The 23,064-nt window shown below is 46.3% G+C and overlaps 1 protein-coding gene across 1 annotated transcript in view; it reads right to left on the bottom strand.

Moving 5' to 3' along the window:
- RBPMS2 (RNA binding protein with multiple splicing 2) overlaps nt 1–22,764 on the bottom strand; it is a 30,446-nt gene extending 7,682 nt beyond the window's left edge. The window contains exons 1-4 of the mRNA XM_021706508.1: nt 22,685–22,764; nt 21,897–21,935; nt 20,781–20,843; nt 20,357–20,507 (exon numbers count right to left, since the gene is read on the bottom strand). Coding sequence (XP_021562183.1) covers nt 20,357–20,441 — 85 coding nt within the window. The 5' untranslated portion in view covers nt 20,442–20,507; nt 20,781–20,843; nt 21,897–21,935; nt 22,685–22,764. The remainder of the gene's footprint in view (nt 1–20,356; nt 20,508–20,780; nt 20,844–21,896; nt 21,936–22,684) is intronic.
- Nucleotides 22,765–23,064: the final 300 nt, after the last annotated feature.

The following is a 23,064-nucleotide window of genomic DNA, read 5'->3' as shown; positions in this document are numbered from 1 at the left end:
TCCCTCAACTGCCAATCCCACCCCCCTCCCCTGACAGATTTCCACTACTGCCAATCGCTTTCTTATAGCATTATAATTGTTCAAGTTCAGCTTATGAATGAGAACATATGGAACTCAGTTTTTTGTTTCTGTGATAAATCACTGAGTATGATCGACTTCAAATCCATTCAAGTTGCTGCAAAGTTCATATATTTGTCCTTGTTTATGGCTGCATAATACTCCATTGTGTATATGTACCACATTTTTTTTTATCCAATCCAGCTTCGATGGGCAACATGATTGGTTCCATGTTTTTGCTATTGTGAATAGAGCTGCAACAAACATACATGTGCAGGTATCTTCTTTGTAGAATAATTTGAGTTCCTCCGGGTATATTCCCAATAGGGGATCATATGGAAGGTCATATGGAAGGTCATATGGAAGGTCAATTTCTAGTTCTTTCAGAAATCGGCACACTGCCTTCCAAAGAGGTCTGCATTCCCACCAGCAGTGTAGAAGCGTTCCTTTTTCTCCACATCCTCGCCAGCATCTGTTGTTGTTTGTTTTATTAATGATGGCCATTCTTACTGGGGTTAGGTGACTTATTTCTTTTTTTAAAAAAATGTGGGGTACAGTTCAGGATCAGGTATGTAAGTGGTCACTGAACGGGTAAAGTTTGGACCTCCCTTTGGTGCCCACTTGACCTGGCTTGGGATCTGATACCCTTATTGATGTTATGTGGTCTCCTCTCCACCCCACGACAGCGTCTCACTACTCCAGTCCCTTTCTTTTAGTATTATGATAAGTGTTCAGGGTCTGCTTATGAGTGAGAACATGTAGCACTCAGTTCTTTGTTTCTATGATAGATCATCTCCTAATCTATTTCTAATCTCCTGCTTTAGGCTGCCATTATAAAGGCACCTAAGAATTCTACAAAGGAGCATTTCTAATAAATGAAATTCATAAGCATCAAATTGCATTAGGTCTCCCAGATTTGAGCAGGTGGATTCTAACTGTAATCCATGGTATTAGTAAGTGTAAAGAAAGAATGGCCAGTAGAAGTGGTCTGCATGAATGCCAAATTCAAGACCAAGTTTGGCCCTGGGTATCTATGAACATCCCAATGAGATAAATCTTGAATCTCAGGGTTGGTTAGTTTTGTAACATGAGACGTGTTCTGTCCACCAGATGAAGTGTTTCCTCGCGTCTCTCCTGGGCTGAGATGAAGTATTCCTTGCAATGGTTTTACCTTGCTTGTCTCTGACTCCACACTCATGAAGTCTCTGTTGACTGTGCAGCCTTCTGACATTCTGGCTTGGGAAATGTAAGGTGTCTTGGCAGGGAAATGAGAGCTCTAAGCAGGGGGGTCGTTCATTCTATCTTAACTAATCAGCATTGTGATATATGTATATATATATCAGTCTTTGTGAATCCATCTGTGCATCTGTGGGTTCATCAGTCCCCCTGAGACCTTTTGACTCTAGACCTCCTGAAGTATAGTTTCTGGCGCAGAAGAGCTTTTAGATCCTGTATTATGAATACTCCCCTCCAAAAGGCCATTCTGTGGACCAGCCAAATGATCTTGGCATCTCTACTCCTTTGTTGTCTCTCCTGAGAGCAGTTTACAAGTACTTATCTATCGGTCATCTGCTATATGCCTAACACTCTTTTAGGCTGTATCAGGTGCAAAATGGTGTTAGGAAATATCCCTGCCAGCAAAAAAATTATACTGTAATTTATTTGATAAAAAAGGTATGTATACAAGAATGATGAATACATAAGATTGTGCATGTATCCATCCATTTATTTCTGTCTATAGTTATCATTATTATGTACTGATTCAAGTTATACATTATTACAAAATAGAACAGTAGGCTGGGTGCCACGACTCATGCCTGTGATCCCAGCACTTTGGGAGGCTGAGGTGGGAGGATCATTTGAGCAGAGGAATTTCAGACCAGCCTGGGCAGCATAAAGAGATCTTGTCTCTACAAAAAAAAAAAAATCAAAAATTTAACTGGGTATGGTGGCACAGCTATAGTCCTTGCAGCACAGGAGACTGAGATAGGAATATCACTTGAGTCTAGGAGGCTGAGGCTGCAGTGAGCCAGGACTGCTCCACTGCACCCCAGCCTGGGCTACAGAGGGAGATCCTGTTTCAAAAAGGAAAAAAAAATAGAACAGTACCTAACAAAGTGTCGTTTATGTGGTATAAATAATAAGCACAACACCAAAGTATGCAAAACACATAATGGACTATTTCTCTAGCAATAGGAACAATATGCTTTAATCTAAGTTTGGCCCGCCCCTAAAAAAGAATTTGATATTTTTAAAGACTTTATATGGTATCACTGGAAAAAAATCTGGATTTTATTCTAGCTATAAAAGCCACGTGTAAATTTAATATCCAGATGCACAAAGTGGACACAAGCAAATAAATGTATGGTTGTGGAAGTATTTAGATGCTTTGAACAAGAGTGATACACACTGAAAACTCTGTGGCTTATGAACTAATAAGCTTCCTTTGAAAAGTTGACCTTTTCTCCTGCACTAGAAGTATATAAGAGTCGTTATGATAATTTCTTAATTTCCTTCACAGTTTACTTGTACCTGTATACAACAAATATGCACCCTAAAATATATCACTGTGATCTAGATTTCCATTTTCTACAGATAGCCGTCCTATTCTTCATGTACCCACTTATTTCCTAGAACTGTATAACGTAGATATTATTATTATTTTCACTGAGCTGAGAGCCAGGGTTTCTTAGATGTGTACCAGCAACCATTCATTCAAGAAACTGTGAGAGCTTCACTCTTTCCAAGCACTGTTTGTTTTAAAGATGTGTTTCAGGCTGGAGGGCAGAAGGGAGTTAGAAACATAATCCTTTTAAAATAGAAAATTTTCTCTTTAAGAAAAGAAAATAGACTGGCTGGTTAAAAAAAAAGTTTTAGAAAGAGCTTAAAGAGCTAAATCATTGGTACAAGACGTTTAAAAGAAATAGATAAGATGTGAATACTTAAAGTCATATTTTCTTTTCAAAAAGAAAAAGAAAACAGAACCTTGGGGCAAGTTAACTGGAGGGTCTGGCTTACACATTGCAGCACAATTATTTCTCAAATATATGCAAACAGGAGCAGGCTCAAACCTTCTGGTCTCTCCCTCTAAGATGATAAATTTCAAAGACATAAGGTCAAGTCCAGGAAGACTTCATGGAGGTGAGACGAGGCACTGATTCTTAAACAATTAGTAGAATTTGGGAAAAGGCAATCTGGACCCCCCCCCAAAAAAGCTTTGTCAAGTAGAGGTGGAGAGCTTCCAGAAACAACAGGCAGATGGTAGCGAATGCAGATAATCCTCCCACTGAGCACCTGTTCTCATTGTGATCAAGGTTGGGGTGCCTGGCATCAGTTCTCTTTATGAGAGCCTTCTCTGAAGGTGGGGAGCTTTGAGAAACATCAGCAGATGGGGGCAAATGCAGATAACCCTCCCACCGAGCATTGATTCCCTTTGTGACCAACACTGGGGTACATGGCACTGACGAAACATGTGTTCATTGCCATTGGGGTACAGCCAGAAGTTAGGATCTGCTTCTGAGGAAGAATTGGCAGGGGGCCTAGGATTCAAGTGGGCATCAAGACAGAGTCCAATGATGTGTCCCTCTGACACTTCTATCCAGCTTCTTCCCAGAACCCAGTGCACACTCAACAGCATTGGTGGTGACCCCACTGGGGTGGGACCAGAGGTTTGTGCGGGAGAGGAGGGATTAGCTCACTGGAAAGTGGGTTGGACACAAACAGATTCAGGAGAATAGCTGCCTCCAGGTGGAAAGGAAGAGAATGCCCTCCTAGAAGTGTGCACAGGGGCACTAAGTTACTTTGGAAGTTGTGTTTCTCAAGCTGGGTGGTGTTCATTATAGTATAGTTCATTTTAGTTTGTCTAAGAGATTTTGGAATAAACCATAGTTTTACAAAGGTATAAAAAAGCCTTATAGCTGTTATGTATCTTCCATCAGAATATGCCTCTGGATGTCAATAAAGTCACATTACTGATAATATAGCTCTTAATGCTACCCACTAGTGCAGGGCTACCAGCCCACTCCCAATAAAAATGCCCCTCTGTTTCTGGGAGTCCCCGTGGACTGTCGCACACAAGCTCGTGTTGATGTGCTGAACTACTATGTACACCTGCTATGGCATTGTCGCTCAGCCCTGCTCCAGTGAGGCCCCGGCCCCCTCTGCCATAAAGTCATTCTCAGGACCCTCCACCATCACTGCCCTGGAGCCCACCCTGTGTCAAAGATGTGTTCTTGTGATACAACCTTGGAGGTACAAAGTGGCCCTGCCGTCTCATCAGATTTCAAAGCCAGAAGTAGGGATAAAAGTGGGGATGGTGGCCCTCTGCTCTGCTCTGTTACTCTCTGTCATGTGGGCTCGACTCAGCAAAGCCCTTACGTTTCCATAACAGCTTCAACCTCCCTCTGCAGCCCACCCCGCCTCAGGGCCATGTTGCAGCTGGGCTGGGCTAAGAGACCAACTCCAAGGTGTGCAGTAGCAAACAAGCCCCAAGCCCCTGTAGAGATGCCCTGTCTGAGCCCACCTTGCCACCTATTCAGGCATGTCCAGCTGCATCTCAGTTCCAACACTGGGCACCACTCACACCTCTTACCCTCCCATTTTGACTAGTTTGTTTATGTTGCAGAAGGGCCTTCCCTACTCCAAGCACTGTGCTAACTGGGCAAGAGGAGGGTAAGACATAACCCCATCCTCAAAACTCACGGTCTAGCAAGGAGAGGCAGAAATATACAAGCATGCTACCAGTGCAGGCTACAACCTTGAACTCTGTCTCAAGTAGACAATTAGATTTTCAGGTATGGCACATTCAGATGGGTGCTCTTTGAAAGATCCTTTTCTCCCTGTTTGAAACCAGTCCTCCTGTTCCTTAGTTTCCTATTGGGTTACCAAGATTTTAGACAAGAAAGATACAGTACAGGGTTTTCTGAAGGAGTTGAAACATGGGCTTCTGAAGTTCGCCATATTAAAGCAAATAATGATAACAAAAATAAATCTGCAGATAAGTGCTGGAAATAGACTGACAGGGCACCAGTTCTGGAGAAGAAGGAAAAAACTCCCTGGATTTAGCACAAAACAGAATGAATGATCTCTGTAAGAGAGGCTACTATCAACACAAACATGATGTTAGGATGTGCTAACAGGAACGTGGCAGCAGCCTGGGACTTCATCCAGGCACGTTCAGCCTTGGTCAATTGTTATGATGTCCAATTTTGGTTTCCCGTTTGAAGAACTGTTATATTTCAGGCCGATATTAAAAGGATGGAAAATAGGCATTGGCGTGCAGCCTAGACAAGATGAGACTGAAGGATGACTTCATACCTGTGGTACTTGTAGAGATAAGTGGGTTTATCATTCAGCAACAGGAAGTCTAGTTTGATAACAGGATAAATGGAGCGTGAGAGTGATTAAACACTGGGAGCTTGGTCACAGGGTGCCACCTTTTGAAGTATAACACTCTTGTTCTACTGCCCTCAGAGAATTGCTCACTTTCCATCTTGTATGAGAATGTTGTGTATGTGTCTTGACTCCCTTTGAGACTTCCTTCTTATCTTTGGACCCCCCACAACACTTAGCAAAATGACCTGCTTGCAGTAAACATTCAAATAGTGCTAAGTGGAGCAAAGAGACCCCCCAAAAAAACAAAAGAATCAGTACAGGCCATAAGGCCTGGTGAAGGACAGGGAGTCACATGGGAAGACCAGGATGAGGGCTAAGCAGCCCTGGAGTGTCCACCCAGCCCGCTACATAGCCTGAAGGAAGACGTGGTGGGAACAACAAAGACATTAGCCAAGACACAGTGAAGAAAGAGAGGCAAGAAAAAGAAGTTCCTGGAAGGGAGAAAGCAGGGGATTGAGAGAAGAGGGCTCTCGTTTCTGAAAAGCAAGATGGAGAAAGGGAGGAGTGATTCTTGAGAAGAATTCTTAGGAAGATCCATTTAAAAACAATATTACAGGATAATACAAAGCAGTGCAGCTGAAGTAGAGATGTTGACTCCATGGTAGTGGGGAGGCTATCAGCTGTTGAGGGGAGACTGCGGGGGCCAGTGGAAAAGAGGAGGGAGGTTCTACCTGCAACATGTAGTTAATTCCTTGACTTATATTCCTATCCACCTCCAGGTGAGCAGCTATCCAGGCAAGATCTTTTGTGGGGTTCTCGGAGTGCAGAGTCTATGACTTTCTTTATAAGAAAATTTATCTCCAAGAGCCTTTTCAAAAATCCCCTTTAAATTACTTGAACTGTTGCCTCCCTAGTAAGTAGATTTCCTTCAGGCTTATCTGAGTTTCTGTAGGATGTGAATGGCTGTGTGTGTGTGTGTCTGTGTACATTTGTACATATCTGTGTGCATGCATGTGTATATGTGAGTGTGTGTGTGTACTTGTGTGTGTGGGGGTGTGTGTGTGTGTGTGTGTGTGGGTGTGTGTCTTAAGTGTATTATGGCATGTGCACAGTACTTTCCACATACCTCTCTTTTCCCTAGGGAATTGCTCCAAGGTAGAAGCTGTTCTTAAACAACCGCGGCAGACTATAAAGTCTGGAACAGATCATGTGGTCCAGTCTCCTACCTCCTTGAAGTAAAGTTATTTTTAAGATTCATATTTTATTAATAAAGGACCACCCCGTGGTGTGAGCTATTCCTTGCTATTGCACTGACCTCCCTCAAACCTTCCCGGTCTGGAATCTCTTTGATGAAAATTAAACAATAAAGTGTAGAAACAAAGGATGCTATGAGTAATCTGAGAGAGGCCCAGACTTTCATTTTCCCTAATGGGAGAGTCCCGAAGTGCCATCACATTCGTGACACCTCCTGTCTTGCTGAAGGGTGACTGGCCTAGTTGTTCATGGCACAGATGAACAGTGTAGTCATCAGGGGCACCAGTGCTGGAAGCTGGACTCTCAGCAGCCCAGTCTGCCATGTAGCAAAAGCACAGCCTGTGGGTCTCTGCGGGAGCAGAGTGCTGTTCACAGGTCACCTTTTGGTTGTTCTTCCTAACTCCTCTCACCTGGCCTCTCCAGCCCCAGTCACCAGCTCTCAGAGGACCCTTTGAAAGCTGCTGCCCGCCCAGCCCCACTCTGATCTCATGGTTAACTTGCTATCGCCCAGCCTCTCCCTGCACTGCCCCTGCCTTCCATTGGCCTCTGTGCTCTTCCGCTTCCCACCTGGTATCTGAACCAGGTCCAAGACTTACTCCCCTCTTCACTGTGCCCGTGTTGGTACCCTACCAGGCAGCATGTGCCATGACACCAGCAAGTGTTACTATTTTCCTAATAACAAAGGGCCAGCTGTGCATGTGCATGGTTCCCGTCTCCTATCTTTACAACCAGGAAAATAGCCTTGTGGATATATGGTGTACAACTGGCCACTAGCATACCTGTGTGTACTTGAATTTCAGCACTGAGAGGAAGAGGACTGAATTCTTGCTCTCCCCCATGGAGGATAAGGAGTGTGTGTGTGTGTGTGTGTGTGTGTGTGTGTGTGTGTGTGTGTCTGTGTGTATGTGTGTGTGTGTGAAAGAGAGAGAGAGAGAGAGGGTCTGGGGAACCACTGACTTTTTTCTAGGCTGTTCCATTTCATGAGCCTATTGTGAATATGCCAAAACTGTGTTGTCACCTCTATTGGTGCTGGGGGTAAGAAGGAGGGAATCAGGAGGTGATATTTATTCCCAAGGTCACATGAGTCCCACAAGCAAATATAGTCATTTAGCCCTGCTGCAACAGATAATCACCGACTTGATTGCTTACAACAACACAACACATTCTCTACAGTTCTATAGGTTAGAAGTCCAACATGGGTATCCCTGGACTAAAATCAAGGTGCTGACAGGGCAGCATTCCTTCCTGGAGGCTCTGGAGAGCCCATTTCTGTGCCTCTTCCAGCTTCCAGGGCAGCCACATCCCCAGGCTCATGGTCCCCTTCCACCATCTTCAAAGCCAGCAACATTGCATCTCTCGGACCATTCTGTAGATTCAGCCCCCTCTGGCCTCTGATTTTAGAGGGCGATGTGATGAGATTGCGCGCACCTGGATGATCCAGTCTACTCTACCCATTGCAATGCTTTTAATGTGACCACATCTGCAAAATCCCTGTTGCTATGGAAAGTAACGTGTGCTCAGGCTCTGGAGGTTAGGACACGAGTATCTATGGGGGAAACGTTATTCCGCCTACCATAACACATCACAACATTTTCGAAGTAATTGGAGGGCAAAAGTAAAATGGGAAAATTTGGTGGAAAGGAGAGCAACACAATGCCTCAATATATGTTTCTATCCTAGCTCTGGAGCAATAAACTCAAGGAAACTCAGTAAGTATTTAAACCTTCTTGCGTGAAGGCAGAGGTGTCTCAATTTTTAGAGTGCCTTGCACTCCACTCAAGTCAGTACGCGCTCAGCGACAATGCATATGACCAGAGGGAGACTCCAGTACATAGGAACATCATGATACATGGAGATGAGTAGCCTTAAAGTTTATTAAACATATTTACTCTGCAAACGATGACATTGATGACAGCACAGTGGGTTTTTTTGGTTTTTGTCTTTGTTTTCTTTTTTTGAGTCGGAGTCTTGCTCTGTCACCCAGGCTGGAGTGCAGTGGCACACTCATAGCCACCGCAGCCTCAACCTGCTGGGCTCAGGCAATCCTTCCGCCTCAGCCTTCCAAGTACTGAAACTACAGGCACATGCCACCACACCCGGCTAATTTTTTGATTTATTGTGGAAACGAGGCCTCGCCAAGTTGCCCAGACTGATCTTGAACCCCTGGACTCAGGCAGTCCTCTTGCCTCGGCCTCTTGCAGGCTTGAGTCACTGCACCTGGCCTGACAGCACAGTGTTTAATAAGCAGGAAAGCAACTCACATTTCCTAGCTTGTGGAAGTGGAGACAATATCTAACCTAACTGAATAAATTTGAAGTTGAGCACAGGAGAAGCATGAACAGTTCAGCCCATGATCTTGGCCATTGAGCTGCTACAACGCTCGGAGCTTCGACTGCCCTTCTCTGTGTGGCATGATGCTGTAGCTCTCCAAGGTCTCTTTCACCCTGAAGGACTCTCCGTGTGTGAGGGTGATTGCTTCTCCTGCCTTCTCCCAAAAGACATTGTGGGGGATCTCGAGTGTTGCACTCATTTGACAGACAGCCCGTCCTGTAAGGAGCTTGGCACCCCAGCCCCATCTGTTTACTAACCAGAGAGATGAAGAAACCCACCAGCTTCATAAGTCGAGCCGAGACTGAGTGTCATCTCCAGATAGAATCCACACCCCCCCCCCCCACAGGGCTGGAATTCGCTGCTTTCCAAGCAGCTGCTGACCGGGCCCTTACCCGCTTGGCCGATGAGATCACCATCAGATACCATGGGTGCCGGCGGGCCGCTGTTTCAACATGTTCCCGGGTGGGCCGCCCCTCACATTTCTTGGAGGAGTGTGAGCCCCAAACATGCTGCATGGCCCAGCCCTTCTCTGAGCAGGGCCTGCTCTCTTATCCCTTTGCGTTCGGTTTGCATTTTTGTGCCAAGCATCTTTCCCTGGATAAAAGGGCTAAGAGGAGTTTCTCAGATTTGATTTCTCAGTGGGAACTGTTTGCTTTGGAAGCCACCTACACCCATGCTAATTGAGAACAGAGCTCAGAATGAGAGCCTGAGAACTGCACCCGGATGAACTTTTTGGTGGGCTGATTCCTGTTGATCTTGTCAGAATGAGGCCGTGTATGCACGTAGTACCGTGACCCACTATTTTCCAAAGGCCGAGCGGACGCATCAGCTTCTTTCCTTTGACTGGCCACCTGCCTTGGAATAAGTCTTTGTGGTTAAACATGCAAAGTCTTCATCGAGGGAGGTATTGGGCGTCCTGGCCCCAGCCCGCACCGACGACGTTGTGGACGCGTCGAAAAAAGCCGTGCCCCTACTGCCTACTGCGATGGGCTTCTATTAGAGAGAGTACAGTAAACGCGAACCTTGCTCTCCGAGGATCCCCGCGGAGGCGAGGGTGGGGAGAGTGGATCTGGCTGCGGACGGGCCGGGCTGTCGTCACGGGGACGGACCGCGCCGCGGCACAAAGGGAGCCCGGAGCGCCCGCAGCCTCACTCGGCGCAGATCCCATGGCCCCCGCGCCGGCGCGGCCCCCGTCCTGACCGCGGCCCCGGCCCCTCGCTCCTGCCGCCCCCCGCTGCGGACATGCTGGGCGGATCCGGATCCGGACCGCCGGGAAGACGCAGCCTGGCCGTGCTCTCCCAGTGAGTCCTCGCCTGCCTCTCCGGCGGCGGCTCTTCTCCTGGCCGCGTTGTGGAGGGAACGAGCGTGGGGCCGGGCGGGAGCGGGGACTCCGGGAGGGGAAGGCGCCGCGCGGGGTGCAGCCCTCGGACCCGCGGGGCGCTCCCAGGCCCCCGCCGCGTGGTTGTCCGATTTGCTGGTTTCCTCCTCTTGATGTTTGCGGTGGGTTGCGGGCCGTTTGCAGGGTGCAGCCGGGACGCAGTGCAGCCCCTACCAAGGATCCCTGCTCCAAAAGCCAGCCCAGAGCCTTGTTTCTGAAGATCTGCTGCTGATTTAGACCTGAGCGCTCTGCTCAGAGATCCATTTGCAGGACATTTGGGGATTTCGGGCAGCCACACATTGCCCAGTCCCTAGAGTAAACAGCCCAGGCCCTCATAGACTAACCATCTGATTGAGACAGAGCAAGACCCAGAGCGCATGCTATCGATCAGGGCATCTTCCAGATAACAGGCTCTGAGGGTCCAGGCTTGTGAAATCCTGGAGTGTTAAGGCCAGGGGCCTCTGGGCTCTTGGGTGCAGCGGCTGGTTCTGAAGACTGGGAGACAGAGCCCAGAGGGGTAACTCGCCTTACCCAACCGGAGACAACAGTCAGTAGCCAAGCCTTGTCTTCGTGCTCCCAGGCAAGGGCCATTTTCACACTGGTGTTTACGAGGTTTGAAAAACTTACTGGGTCTTGGGAAAAGGTACGGGGCAAGAGTAGGAAGACCAAATGGCATTTCCGTAAATCTCTTCAATTTCTGAGAGTTTTGGCACTGATTCAGCACGACAATTGTTGTTCCAGTTGTTCCAGCGTTTGTGCAACAGTTAATCAAATACACAGAGAAGCTGGCAGGGTCTTGCAAACGAGACCCAGTCTGTTACATCAGCACGTCTCTTGGACAGCCAGTTTCTCTGAGCCAGATCACTCAGGTGTGCTCACCCAAAGGGACCTGAGAGACTACCTGTGCAGTCCAGTGCTTATCAAACACTCAAAAGCAAATCAAGTTTAATTGCAGGGAATTCCATCCTGTAAGGAGATGGTCTGGTGGTGTGGAAGGCTTGGGATGGAGGGCTCCTCCTGGCACTGCACTGTCCAGTTACAGCCCCCTACCCGTCTCCTCCACTCCTTCCCCATCCCCACCCTCTCCTCCAGAATGTCTTTGGAATCTAGGTCTCTATGGAACAGTTCAGAAACCATGTTCTCATTTAATGCTGTCACTTCAGATGCGGAAACTGAGGCAGATAAAAACCTTGCCCAGGGTCACACGGCCGGTTCGCAAAAGAGCCTAGAATGCTAGGAAGAGAGCCCAGTCTGTCTGTTGGCCTCTCTCCCTCTCAACTCCTGGTCCTGACTCTGCTTTCCATTCCGTAGTGCCTCTGGTTCCATCGTCTCATTTCTGCGTCTCCGTCTTCTCCGCTCTGTCATTTCCTGGATGTCAACAGCTGTTGCCCCTCGCCTGAATGATTGTCATTGCCTCTTGTCTGGTTCCTGGCCTCATCTCTGTCCTCTCTCGTCCAACTCCCTACTGCCCCCCCCTTGAAGACAGAGCCCACTCTCCTAATGACAAGTCAGATTCTCCACTATCTGCTTTCAGTATTTTTTCCCCTTCTGACCTCCCCTGGGGAGACTGTTAAAAACACTGCAGAGAAATAAAGGATTGGCATAATTTTATATGATTCTGCAGAAATGGCAAAAGTAATGCACACAGAAATATTGAGATCTGTGAAAAGCATAGGGGTACCTGATTGGGCTAATTAGTTCTCTCACAGCTCCCCAAACTCCGCATGGAGAAGCCACCCTGTCCCTTGCCTCACTCTGTTCCCTGCACGGGGAACACCCTTGCTCCTCTGCTTCTGACTTCCTCCTGTCTGCAAGGTCCAGATCAAATGCTCCCTCCCTTCCTAAGCCTTCCACTCCAATAGCTTTTCCTCCACCCATTAGCCTGGTACTGAACATGCCTGTCTTGCCCTGCAATTGACTGTAATTCACTTGAGGGCAGGAATTACTTGGAATTTTTATATCTGCAGCATCCAGAATGGCACTGATGCTCAAAAAATATTTTAAAGTTTCCTATCATCGAATAAATCATCTCAAGTTCTACCAAGTTTACACTTTTCCATTTGAGTCATTTGAACACACAAATCCTCTGCTCCTTTTGCTTTGCAAGGATTAAGCTACATGCTAACACAGGTGCCCAGCAAAATGAATTCTAAATTCTTTTGCATTTCCATCAGATAATTTATCTGTTTCATCACCTACAGAGCAAGATTGGCAGTGATTTTTTGATGAGGCATACTAAAATTCCTGAATGCTAAGGCCTGTACAAGGGCTGTGTTATTTCCAGGAGCAGGTGTGAAGGCTGTTCAGTTCTTTGGATTTCAAGGTGTGTTTAATCTGTTCCTACTAGCATTATTGAGAGATTCTGTCACTTGCAATTTAATATTTTCACTGCTACTTTTATTATTTTTCCAAAGTCCTAATGAAGTCTACTTGAGTAAAGATTTGGGGTTTTCTTTAAGTATTTCTGTTTTAATCTGTTTAAGAGTTACATTTCTTATAAAGAAGTGTAAGTTTCCATATGTCCTGAGGTTGAAGATTAAAAGTTATATTCTTGTATCACATTTTGTAATAAATGTGGAAAGGTATGAAAAATTTAAAATCATGGAATCAAGGACACATAGGAAATTAGTTCATCTCACTGTTTTCTGAGGGAACTAAATTAAAAACATTGCAGGGAAATAAATAAATGATTGGCATAATTGTATAAGATTCTGCAAAAATGACAAGAGAAGTGTATTCAGGAATGTTAAAATTTGTAAAAAGTACTGGAATACCTGGTTTATCCAATGTTATTAAGCAAGATGGCATTACAATTTTCCACATTTTGATTATTAAAAAAGGATAAATTTGTATTTTAGTGAAACTATGTCTTTGCCTTCTTTAAATGGATGTTATGATGCATTTGAGACACTTGCTGGGAGTTGCCATCAATCGTGTTGTAAAACAGTGATACCTCAAGGGATGAGACTCCCATCCAAAATGGGTCCAGTTATAATGTGATATCTTCTGTCTTCTTTCTGATTTTTAAAAATCTCTTTAACACCTGTTAGTGCACTTTGTTAGTGATCTCACTCTCTGTTCTGCTGTAGCCAGGGGTATCAGAAAAGCCATTTGCTAGAATCATGTTCAAAGAAGAAATAAAAAATCTAGCAACAGGGACCTTCTCTCTTAAAAGTCATGGGTGTATATAAATATATATATTTATTTTGTGATAGTTGATTTTTGTGTAAGACTGACTTTTTTTGCTCACTTTTGAGTTCAAAGATAGATTTTTAAATGATTGAATTTTCTGGACCTCTTCTCTGGTTAAAGATAAAATGTGTTCCTTGCTACTTTTGGATGAAAAATAAGAAAGAACGGCAGAGCAATAGGTCATAGGTCATGGTGCATTGCGTGTCTTGGACACTCTGTAAATGATATTGCTCCATTGCTCATGCACATGTCTTCTCTATGGATGGCCCTGGCGCATTCACACTGCTCTATATCCGGTGGCCACAAGCCTCTCTTTCCCACCTGCTGATGCTTTTTGCATGGCTCTTTCTTCTTTCCTTCTCCTTGCCTTTGACCTATTGGTCCCTGAAGTGACCCCTCATTCTGTACTGCTTCACATCCCTCCTAACCCATCAAAATGGCTTTGCAGAGACAGGCCTAGTGGTGACGAGGGGGAAGGGGAGCTGTGGAAGAGTTCCTCTGTCTTCTGGAGGCTGATTTGCTCCTGGAATGCCTAACTGGACCAGGCAGAACGTGTTTTCTCATAGAAGTACAGCTTCAGTCCTCCATACTGGCTTCAGGCATATCTGGGATTTTAAAAAGGGTTGTGGCGGGGCACGGCGGCTCATGCCTGTAATCCTAGCACTTTGGGAGGCCAAGGTGAGAAGATGCCTGAGCCCACAGGTTCTAGACCAGCCTGGGCAGCTTGGTGAGACCTCATCTCTACAATAAATCAAAAATTAGCCAGGCATGGTGGCGTATACCTGTAGTTCTAGCTACTTGAAAAGCTGAGGCAGAAGGATTGCCTGAGCCCAGCAGGTCGAGGCTGCGGTGGCCGTGAGTGTGCCACTGCACTCCAACCTGGGTGACAGAATGAGACTCTGACTCAAAATAAAAATAAAAAAATAAAAAGGGGTTATGGGCTGGCCTGAGATCCCAACTACCATGTGTCATGGTGTGTAAAGTTCCAAAGCCAATTTACAGATGAAGATCTTGGAAACAAGCACTTCATAAAAGTAGTACTGCCTGGATTAGTTTCCAGGCTTAACTGGGTTTTTAAGAGGAGTCTTTAGAAAATCGGTAAACCTCACTCATTTGCATTCATTCATTCAACAAGTACTCATTGAGGGTTTCCTGTGCTAGTTGGTACTGCAGTACTGATTGAACACTGAGTACATGCAAAGAAATGACAAAGCCCTGGCTCTGGCCTCAAAGTACTCTCATCTTCTAACCCTTCACCCACTATAGAAATCTTTCTTTGGCTACAGCTGCGTGACTAGCATGATCTACATCAATGCTTTCCTTTTTTTCTGTGACCTTCTGAAAGTGGTGCGTTTTACTTTGTGACTCAGTATCTATATGCAGTATGTATATTTGAAACAAAAATTTCACAAAATGGTGCTTACCTTGCTGCATCCACTGTCCTATCCTATGATATTTCGATATAAAAAAATCTGGTCACGATCCACTAAATAGATTCCAGCAGCTGCAAAAGGGTCAAAACTAAGTTTGCAGACCACTGAACATACGACGCACCCTTGGTCCCTCTGGCTCTTGCCTTCAGAGCAGCTTAGCTCTGCTTGCTGGTGACCACCCAGGCTGCCAGCTGTGGGGCTTGTCCTGGAGGATGAAGGAGAAGTTTTCTGGATGAGAGTCAGAGGTCTGGATTCTGGTCTAGCTCCTTCGGAAACCAGTGTCATGACCTCTAGCGAGACTCTCGGTCCTTTGTAACACAGCTGTAAAATAGAGATGCTGATGTCTGCCCTATGTCCCTCTCAGGAGGAGCGAGGACATCCTGCATAACCATGTACATTAAAGTATTCAGAAACATGCACAAAACAAATGCAAGTTATTATTAAACAACTTTACTTTTCCCAGTTAAAATTTAACGTCAGAGGAGCAACTTGGAGGAAGCATTATTCTTTGTGGATCTGGGAAGGAATCCTTGAGCAGGTATCATATGATGCAACTTCATAAATAAGCATCTGAGTAACATTTGTTTGTAATAGTATAACTAGGTTTGTATTTCAGAAGGTCAGTCAGGTCATCCTGGCCCCTCTGACCATAGACACTTTTTTTCTGGTTTTAAAGTCAAGGAAGCAACTAGGTGGTGGTTGGGTTTTTAAGCCTTGAGCCAATTTGAGAAGGATCCTGCTTTGCCTGATGTTATCTGCTTTAACCCAGTAGATTTATAAACACTGATTTCCATTGTTTTTAAGGCCATTTTTTGTTCAGAGCAACTGACATTAAGTAAAACTAGCCAGTAAAGGAGTTAATTTTTTCAAGGAGGGTTTGAAACAATAAATTTCTAGATCAAATATGGTACTTTTCACATTTCCTTTATAACGATTCTAAACGTCTCCTCACACAGACATTGGCTAGAATAATTACTTCTTTCAAGTCCTGCTAAATTCCACTTAGGGCCTAACCCACACCTGATCTTTTCCTTGGGCTACCTCTGCCTGCTACACTAGCTCTCTGTGTCTTTTCTCTACGTTTCCGTGACCTGCTTCTGATCCTTACAAGGAATGTCTACACTCACCTTTTCTAGAACTTGATTCTTCAAATCTCTTTACCATTCACTTTGTATGTAACAGAGGGAAAATAAGATAATAATAAAGTAAGGCTGGGCATAGTGGCTTATGTCTGCAATCCCAACACATTGGGAGGCCAAGTCGAGAAGATTGCTTAAGCCAGGAGTTCAAGACCAGCCTGGGTAACATAGGAAGACCCCATCTCTACCAGAAAAATTAAAAATTAGCCAGGCGTGGAGGCGTGCACCTATATTCCTAGCTAATTGGGAAGCTTTTGAACCCAGGAGTTTGAGGCTACAGGGAGCTATGATTGTGCCATTGCAGTCCAGCCTAGGTAACAGAACAAGACATATTTCCTTAAAAAATTATAATAATAAAATAAAACTGTATTCACTTCAAAGAGAAGAAAACAAATGGGCCACTTTTGCTCTTTAAAGAGTAAAAACATTTCTTACACAGGTCAGCAGTGTCCCACTGAAGGCCCTGTGTAGTTTTCAGGAAAAATACTTAAAATGCCTAAAATTTGAGCGATTTTTGGTCTAGCTTTAAGCTGATTTTATGATAGTCATAGCTTCTGTGTAGATCATCCAGTTATTTCATACATTTTGTGATATGCCTGAGAATGTACCTGAAAAAGACTGTGTTCATGCAACTCTGGAGTGGTTAAGTGGAGGCTCGAGGACTGGGCTAAGGTGTCCTGGCCTAAAGCAGCAGGGGCAGCTGTGGCGGAGCTGATGGCTCACCCCTGCTGACTGCTGACAGGACAGTCTCAATGCCCCTCACCCCCTAGGTCCAGGCCTCCCAACTCTTGATGGGCACATTCCTGACAAGTGAGAAACAAGGGCCAGCTGGCCAGACTCCACATCTGTGTCTAGAGTGCACTCTTTACTCAATGTGCGACCTAGAGCAGATCACTAAATGCCACAGTGAATAAACTCCACTTGTGAAAAAACGTACACTCTCTGCCTTTACAGGCTTAGCACACATGAAAGGAACAGGCTGTGTGAAAGTGCAGGCACCATAGCGGATGCTCATCAGTATCCCATCTCCTCCCATCCCTTCCCTCTGAGCAGACTGCTTCCCAAAAGACCCCGGAAGAGAGATGTCCTGACAGCTCCTGCCACCAAACTGACTGAAGCTGGGCAGAAGGCAGTGGAATTCATTGTGTGGTTGATGTGGACTCACCAGAGCATCCCTTCACTTTTAGGCAAACGAGAGCGCTTCATCTCGGATTTTAGTTGTTTCATTTATTGATTGTTTAAATGAGACTCCATACTGCTATACTTTGGCTAGCTCTGATGTTAAAGGAAATTTGCTGAAAAATAACTTTTTCAGAAAAATACAGAATCACCACTTTTCCTAATTGACCCAAACCAGATATTGTGCAAAGGAGCAAGAAGGAGGGGTTTGTTGACCAGTGAATACCACTCATCTTTAAGTATTCTTGACAGGTGAGTCGAGCGTAAATTACAAATATTGACTTCAAGATTTAGACAAGCTTGGATTCAAATCCTACCCGTAACTTTCTTAACTGTTCACCCTTGGGCAAGCTACCGAATCTGAGTTTCTGTTTATTCATTTACAAAAAAGAGAAAAGTAATGTCAAGTGGTGAACACAGTGCTGGTACTCAGTAAGCACTCAAAGCGGGGCAGGGGGCACAGGTGATTAACAGTTATGAGTATTGGCATGAATGGGTGTGTCAGAGAGGAATCCAAGTGGCTTCTGGGAATCATAAAAGCATGAGTGACTGTGATGAGTTGTAGTCATTTCCCAGGGCTACCACCACAAAGTACTATGGACTGGGTGGTTTAGAACAGCAGAAGCCTATTGTTTCCCAGTTTAGAAGGCTAGACGTCTGAAATCAAGGTGTCAGCAGGACCGTGCTCCCTCTGAAACATGTAGGGAAGGATTCTTCCTTGCCTCTTCCAGCTCTGGTAGCCCCAGATGTCCCATGGCTCATGGCAGCATCACTCCAGTGCTATCTTCATTCTGTATCACATTCTCTCTCTCTCTTCACAAAGCCTCTCTTCTGTGCATGTCTGTATTTGTGTCCAAAGGGCACCAGTCACACTGGATTAGGGCTCACCCTGATAATCTCATCTTAACTTGATTACAACTGCAAATACCCTATTTCTGAATAAAGTCACATTCTGAAGTACTGGGAGTTAGGACTTCAACATATTTGGGGAGAGGAGATACAATTCAACCCATAGTCCAAGATACAGACTTCCTGGAATTAATTGTGATATGTCTGTCCATTGCCTCTGTATTTTAAGTGTTGCTGAGGTCTTCACAAATTGAGCAAACCTCTTGCAACCTATTTTGGAAAATGGTATTTTGATATTAGTTAGCTTTCAAAGTGAATACTTCCCAATCACAAAAGAGAAAAAGCTCTCTAGACCCCAGTATAGGCAGAGGCCTTCCTTTTAACCTTGCTGAGTGAAAAACAACCAGGAAGCATGTGCATCTCTGTTTACCCCGAGGAAAACAGTTTTGCAGTCAGAGATTGAACCATTCCATGTCTGTATGACTTTGTATCATGGGAAATATTTTTTCCACTTCCTCTCCCTTCCCTGTATAAATATTTAAATGTTGAACCTGACCTAAACACTCAGTATGATCCAGAGAAGTGTTATGAGTCAGTTTCTCCTCAATCAAAGATTTCTAGGATAGAAGGAGACCTTGTAAACCATTCCCTGCTTCCAGGAAATGAAGAGACTCCGTGATCCAGCCACCTCTGGGAGCCTAGGAAGGCTTGGGTGTCATGAGCCCACTTAGAGCAACATATAAATCTCCCCCCAAGATCTCCAGATATCACAGGACAAAAGGAGCATAGCAAAGATTAAAAAAACAAACAAACTGAGTATAAGAGAGGATAAGTCTCCAAGTTACAGCTGAAGGCATCTTAATAAGTCAGATAGGCTGCTGGTTCAATGTAATGAACCACTTACCTAAGTAACAGAAGATGCTAGAAACTGTTGAAGCATGTTTATTATCAGAGTAGAATCATTCAGTCCTTAAATTGAGTACTGTATTACTTTCCCAGGGCTGCCTTAACAAAGTACCACATACTGGGTGGTGGTAGTGGCACTTAAAATAATAATCAAGTTGTCCTTCAGTGAGTGAATGGAAAATGTCCTTCAGTGGGTGAATGTATAGACACACTGTGGTACATCCAGACAATAGAATATTATTCAGCACAAAAAAGAATGAGCTGTCAAGTCATGAAAAGACATGGTGGAAACTTAAGTGCCCTAAGTGAAAGAAGCCAATCTGAAAAGGCTGCATACTGTGTGATTCCAACTATATGACTTTCTAGAAAAGCAAAACTAGCGAGACAGTAAAAAGATCAGCGGCTGCCATGGACTGGGAGAGGGAGGGAGGAATGTGTCAAGGTGTCAGCAGGACCGTGCTCCCTCTGAAACATGTAGGGAAGGATTCTTCCTTGCCTCTTCCAGCTCTGGTAGCCCCAGATGCCCCTTGGGCTGGGGGAGGGAGGGAGGAAGGGATGAACAGGCAGAGCACAGAGGATTTCTAGGGCAGTGGAGTTACTCTGTGTGACACTGTGATGGCAGACACATGTCACATACATTTGGCCAAACCCATAGAATGTCCTTCACCAAGGGTGAGCCCTCATGTAAACTCCAGGTGATGTGTCAGCATAGGTGATGCAACAGATACATCACTCTGGTGGGGGTGTTGGTAACAGAGAAGGCACTGTGTGGGGTGCAAATCTCTGTACCTTACTCTCAGTTTTACTGTGAGCCCAAAACTGCTCTACCAAAACAAAATCTTATTTTAAAGTATATAATAAGCCGGGCTCGGTGGCTCAGACTGTAATCCCACGCCTTTGGAAGGCTGAGGTGAGTGGATTGCCTGAGCCCACGGGTTTGAGACCCGCCTGGGCAGTGAGACCTCATCTCTACAATAAATCAAAAAATCAGCCGGGTGTGGTAGTGCATGCCTGTAATTCCGGCTACTCGAAAGGCTGAGGCAGAAGGATCGCTGGAGCCCGGCGGGTCGAGGCTGCGGTAGCCGGGAGTGGCCACTGCACTCCAGTCTGGGCGACAGAGTGAGACTCCAACTCAGAAAAAAAAAAAGTCACTATCGTTTGGGTGGCTTCCATCTGCACCAAAGAAGCACTTCCTCTCTGCTACCATGCAGAGAAACTCACTGTCCCTGGCTTCCAACCTCTGGCATGGCCTTGCATCTCAGAGACAACGAAGCAGGCCTCTCTGCCTGACCCTGGCCACTCACAGGGGTCCCGTGCAATGAAGTGTGCTCCGAGGGCCGGGTGCGCGTTGCTGGGATTCGGTGTTGCTATTAGCTTGCTCTTGGCCATCTTAGTGTTGGCTTTGGCAAACTCTAGCCTCAGGGTCTGCGGGTTCTCGGGATCAAAGCGGATACCCTACATGGGAAGGAAAGGAAAATAAAGACTTACTCTGTGGGACCCCGACTGTCAACAGCAGTGAGTATGGAAGGGCCCCAGAAATAAGCTTGCTGAAAGACTTGCCCACATAGGGGCCGAGACAGATGCTGCTCAGGCCTTGGGTAACAGCATTTGGCACAGACTTTACAGCCAAGGACTCTGTCCTGAGACGGCTGGTAAATAAGGGACATCGGAACACCCACCACCTAAGGGGTCTTGGGTCAGAGAGAGACCTGTCCTCCACCTACTCACGTTCAGTGCATTCTTGGCTGCTTCCGCTCCTGCCCGGCTGTCAAAGATCACAAAACCAACAGGCTAGTAGGAAAAAGAGAGAACACCCTTGCATCTCTCCCAGCATTCCACCTTTCCCCCCAAAACGAAAAAGGGAGCATTGCCTACATGGAAACAGTGTTTGTCCTGCTGATGAGAACAGCAGAGGAAGAAAATCCCAGAAAACACAAGCCTATATTCTCCCTGTGTTCAAGGAAACAGCAGGTTAATGTGCACCCAAGTCTGAATCTCCCTCCCCGAGAACACATTGTAGGAAATGATGTCCACAGAGCTTTATTCCATGGAATTAAACATCACCCTTTCAGTAGAAGTTTGTTTTTTTTTTTAAGTCATAGTCTCACTCTGTTGCCCAGGCTGGAGTGCAGTGGCATGCTCACGGCCACCGCAGCCTCGACCTGCTGGACTCAGGTGATCCTTCCGCCTCAGTCTTCCAAGTAGCTGGAACCACAGGCATGCGCCATCATGCCCAGCTAATTTTTTTGATTTATTACAGAGATAAGGTCTCGCCTAATTGCCTAGGCTGGTCTTGAACCTGTAGGCTCAGGCAATCCTCTCGTCTCTTCCTCCCAAACTGCTGGGATTACAGGTGTGAGTCATTGCTCCCGGCTAGTAGAAGTCTTTTTTAAGTGCATGCAGGTATTTAAGAGTAAGTTCCAGAGTTTTCCTCAGCAAGGAAGGGCACAGGAAGGCTCCAGGCTCAATCAAAGAGCAACAGGTGAAAACGTCCCCATCTTCATTTTGCCAAGGGTCTGTCTAGATCCCAAATGGCCCCTGGCCCCCTCAATCAGGAGTCAAAGCTCAGCTACCAGCTCTATGGCCCTCAGCCACAGGGGCCAGGTAGTGCTCCCAGATGCCAGAGCCAGACAAGGCGGACTGGAGCTGACTGGGCTCAGACGGTTGGTGAAGAGGAGGCGGGGCCTGTGGAGGCCGCCTGTTCCTCGGTCCAGGACAGGAACGGGACAGCAGGGAGTCAGTCTCTGCTGCCACATGCCTCAAGATTAGGGAAAGGTTAACAGGCTTCTGTTCCAAGCTCAGCAGTCAGTCTGAGCAGGAGGAAGAAAATCTCAGAGGAATTACCTGTCTTGCAGTGAGTTTGATCAGGGACCCTTCGTACCCCTGCGGAGAGAGGTGGCCATTACCGGGGAAGGTCTGAAGCCCCACCTCTTCCCAGGGCTGCCCCAGCCACCCTCACACCCTTCTCCCAACCCACCCCGACCCCCACCACTGCTGGGTTTCTGCCACCCTTGTTCTGAGTCACACGGGATGGCCATCACATGGCAGCGCACGTTTCATGCAAAAATTCTCGTGCACGCCACTAACTTGTAATCTGGGAGAACAAACCTTACCTTCTAAGTTTTCTCATCTGTAAACTGCAAAGGCTACACTGAATCTCAAAGATGCCTACATGGCCAAGTCTACTGAAAGATTCTTCACTGTCTCCAATGAACAGATGAGAAAACAGAGGCTCAGAAGGGTTAAGCTAATGACGGGAGGCAGCCTGCAAATTAGCAGTCAGGACAGAGCCCGGTCTGAGGTCAGTTTTTGTTTTGGAGTCTCTCTCTGGTGCCCTGGCTGGAGTGCAAGGGCACACACACAGCTGCCACAGCCTCGACCTGCTGGGCTCAGGCAATCCTTCCACCTCAGCCTTCCAAGTAGCTGGAACCACAGGCGTGCTCCACCACACCCGGCTAATTTTATGATTTATTGTGGAGACGAGGTCTCGCCAAGTAGCCCAGGCTGGCAAGATCGGCTTCTGGTACCACCTTCCTGCAGCCTCTGGCTGCCCAGTCCAGTTCAAAGACTCATTCCTGTTGCTCCTCCCTGGTCCTGAGCTCTACCCTGTGGGTGGCTGGGTCCTGACTCACCTTGAAAGGCCGGAAGAGCAGGTAAAGTTCTCTGGGTTTAATGTCCACAGGGAGGCCGCTGACGAACAGTGTCCGGACCTGCAGACAGAGAACACAGTGGTCAGGGCCAGGCTGGAAAGGAAAGACGGGGACGACGGCTCTTTCTTCAGGCAGGTAACTGGACTGACTCCCTCTGGAGCCCAGGGAGGAATGCAGTATTTCCTGGGCCTCCTCTGGACACTGAGGCAGATTAACACCCCGTGTCAAAGCCCTGAGCTTTTCAAAGCCCTTTCTATGCTCCTGCCCTTCTCTAGGTTCACGCTGGGGGCGTCACTCCCGCAAGCATCTGACTGGGGCCTCTTCACATGCACATCCCAGACTGCTGGCAAACAGAGCAAGAG

This window comes from Carlito syrichta, unplaced genomic scaffold, assembly GCF_000164805.1.
Source record: "Carlito syrichta isolate Samal-C Ts95f unplaced genomic scaffold, Tarsius_syrichta-2.0.1 Scaffold315650, whole genome shotgun sequence".
NCBI classification, from domain to species: domain Eukaryota; kingdom Metazoa; phylum Chordata; class Mammalia; order Primates; family Tarsiidae; genus Carlito; species Carlito syrichta.
The sequence above is the reverse complement of the archived record's forward strand: the minus strand, read 5'-3'. Positions and strand labels throughout refer to the sequence as shown.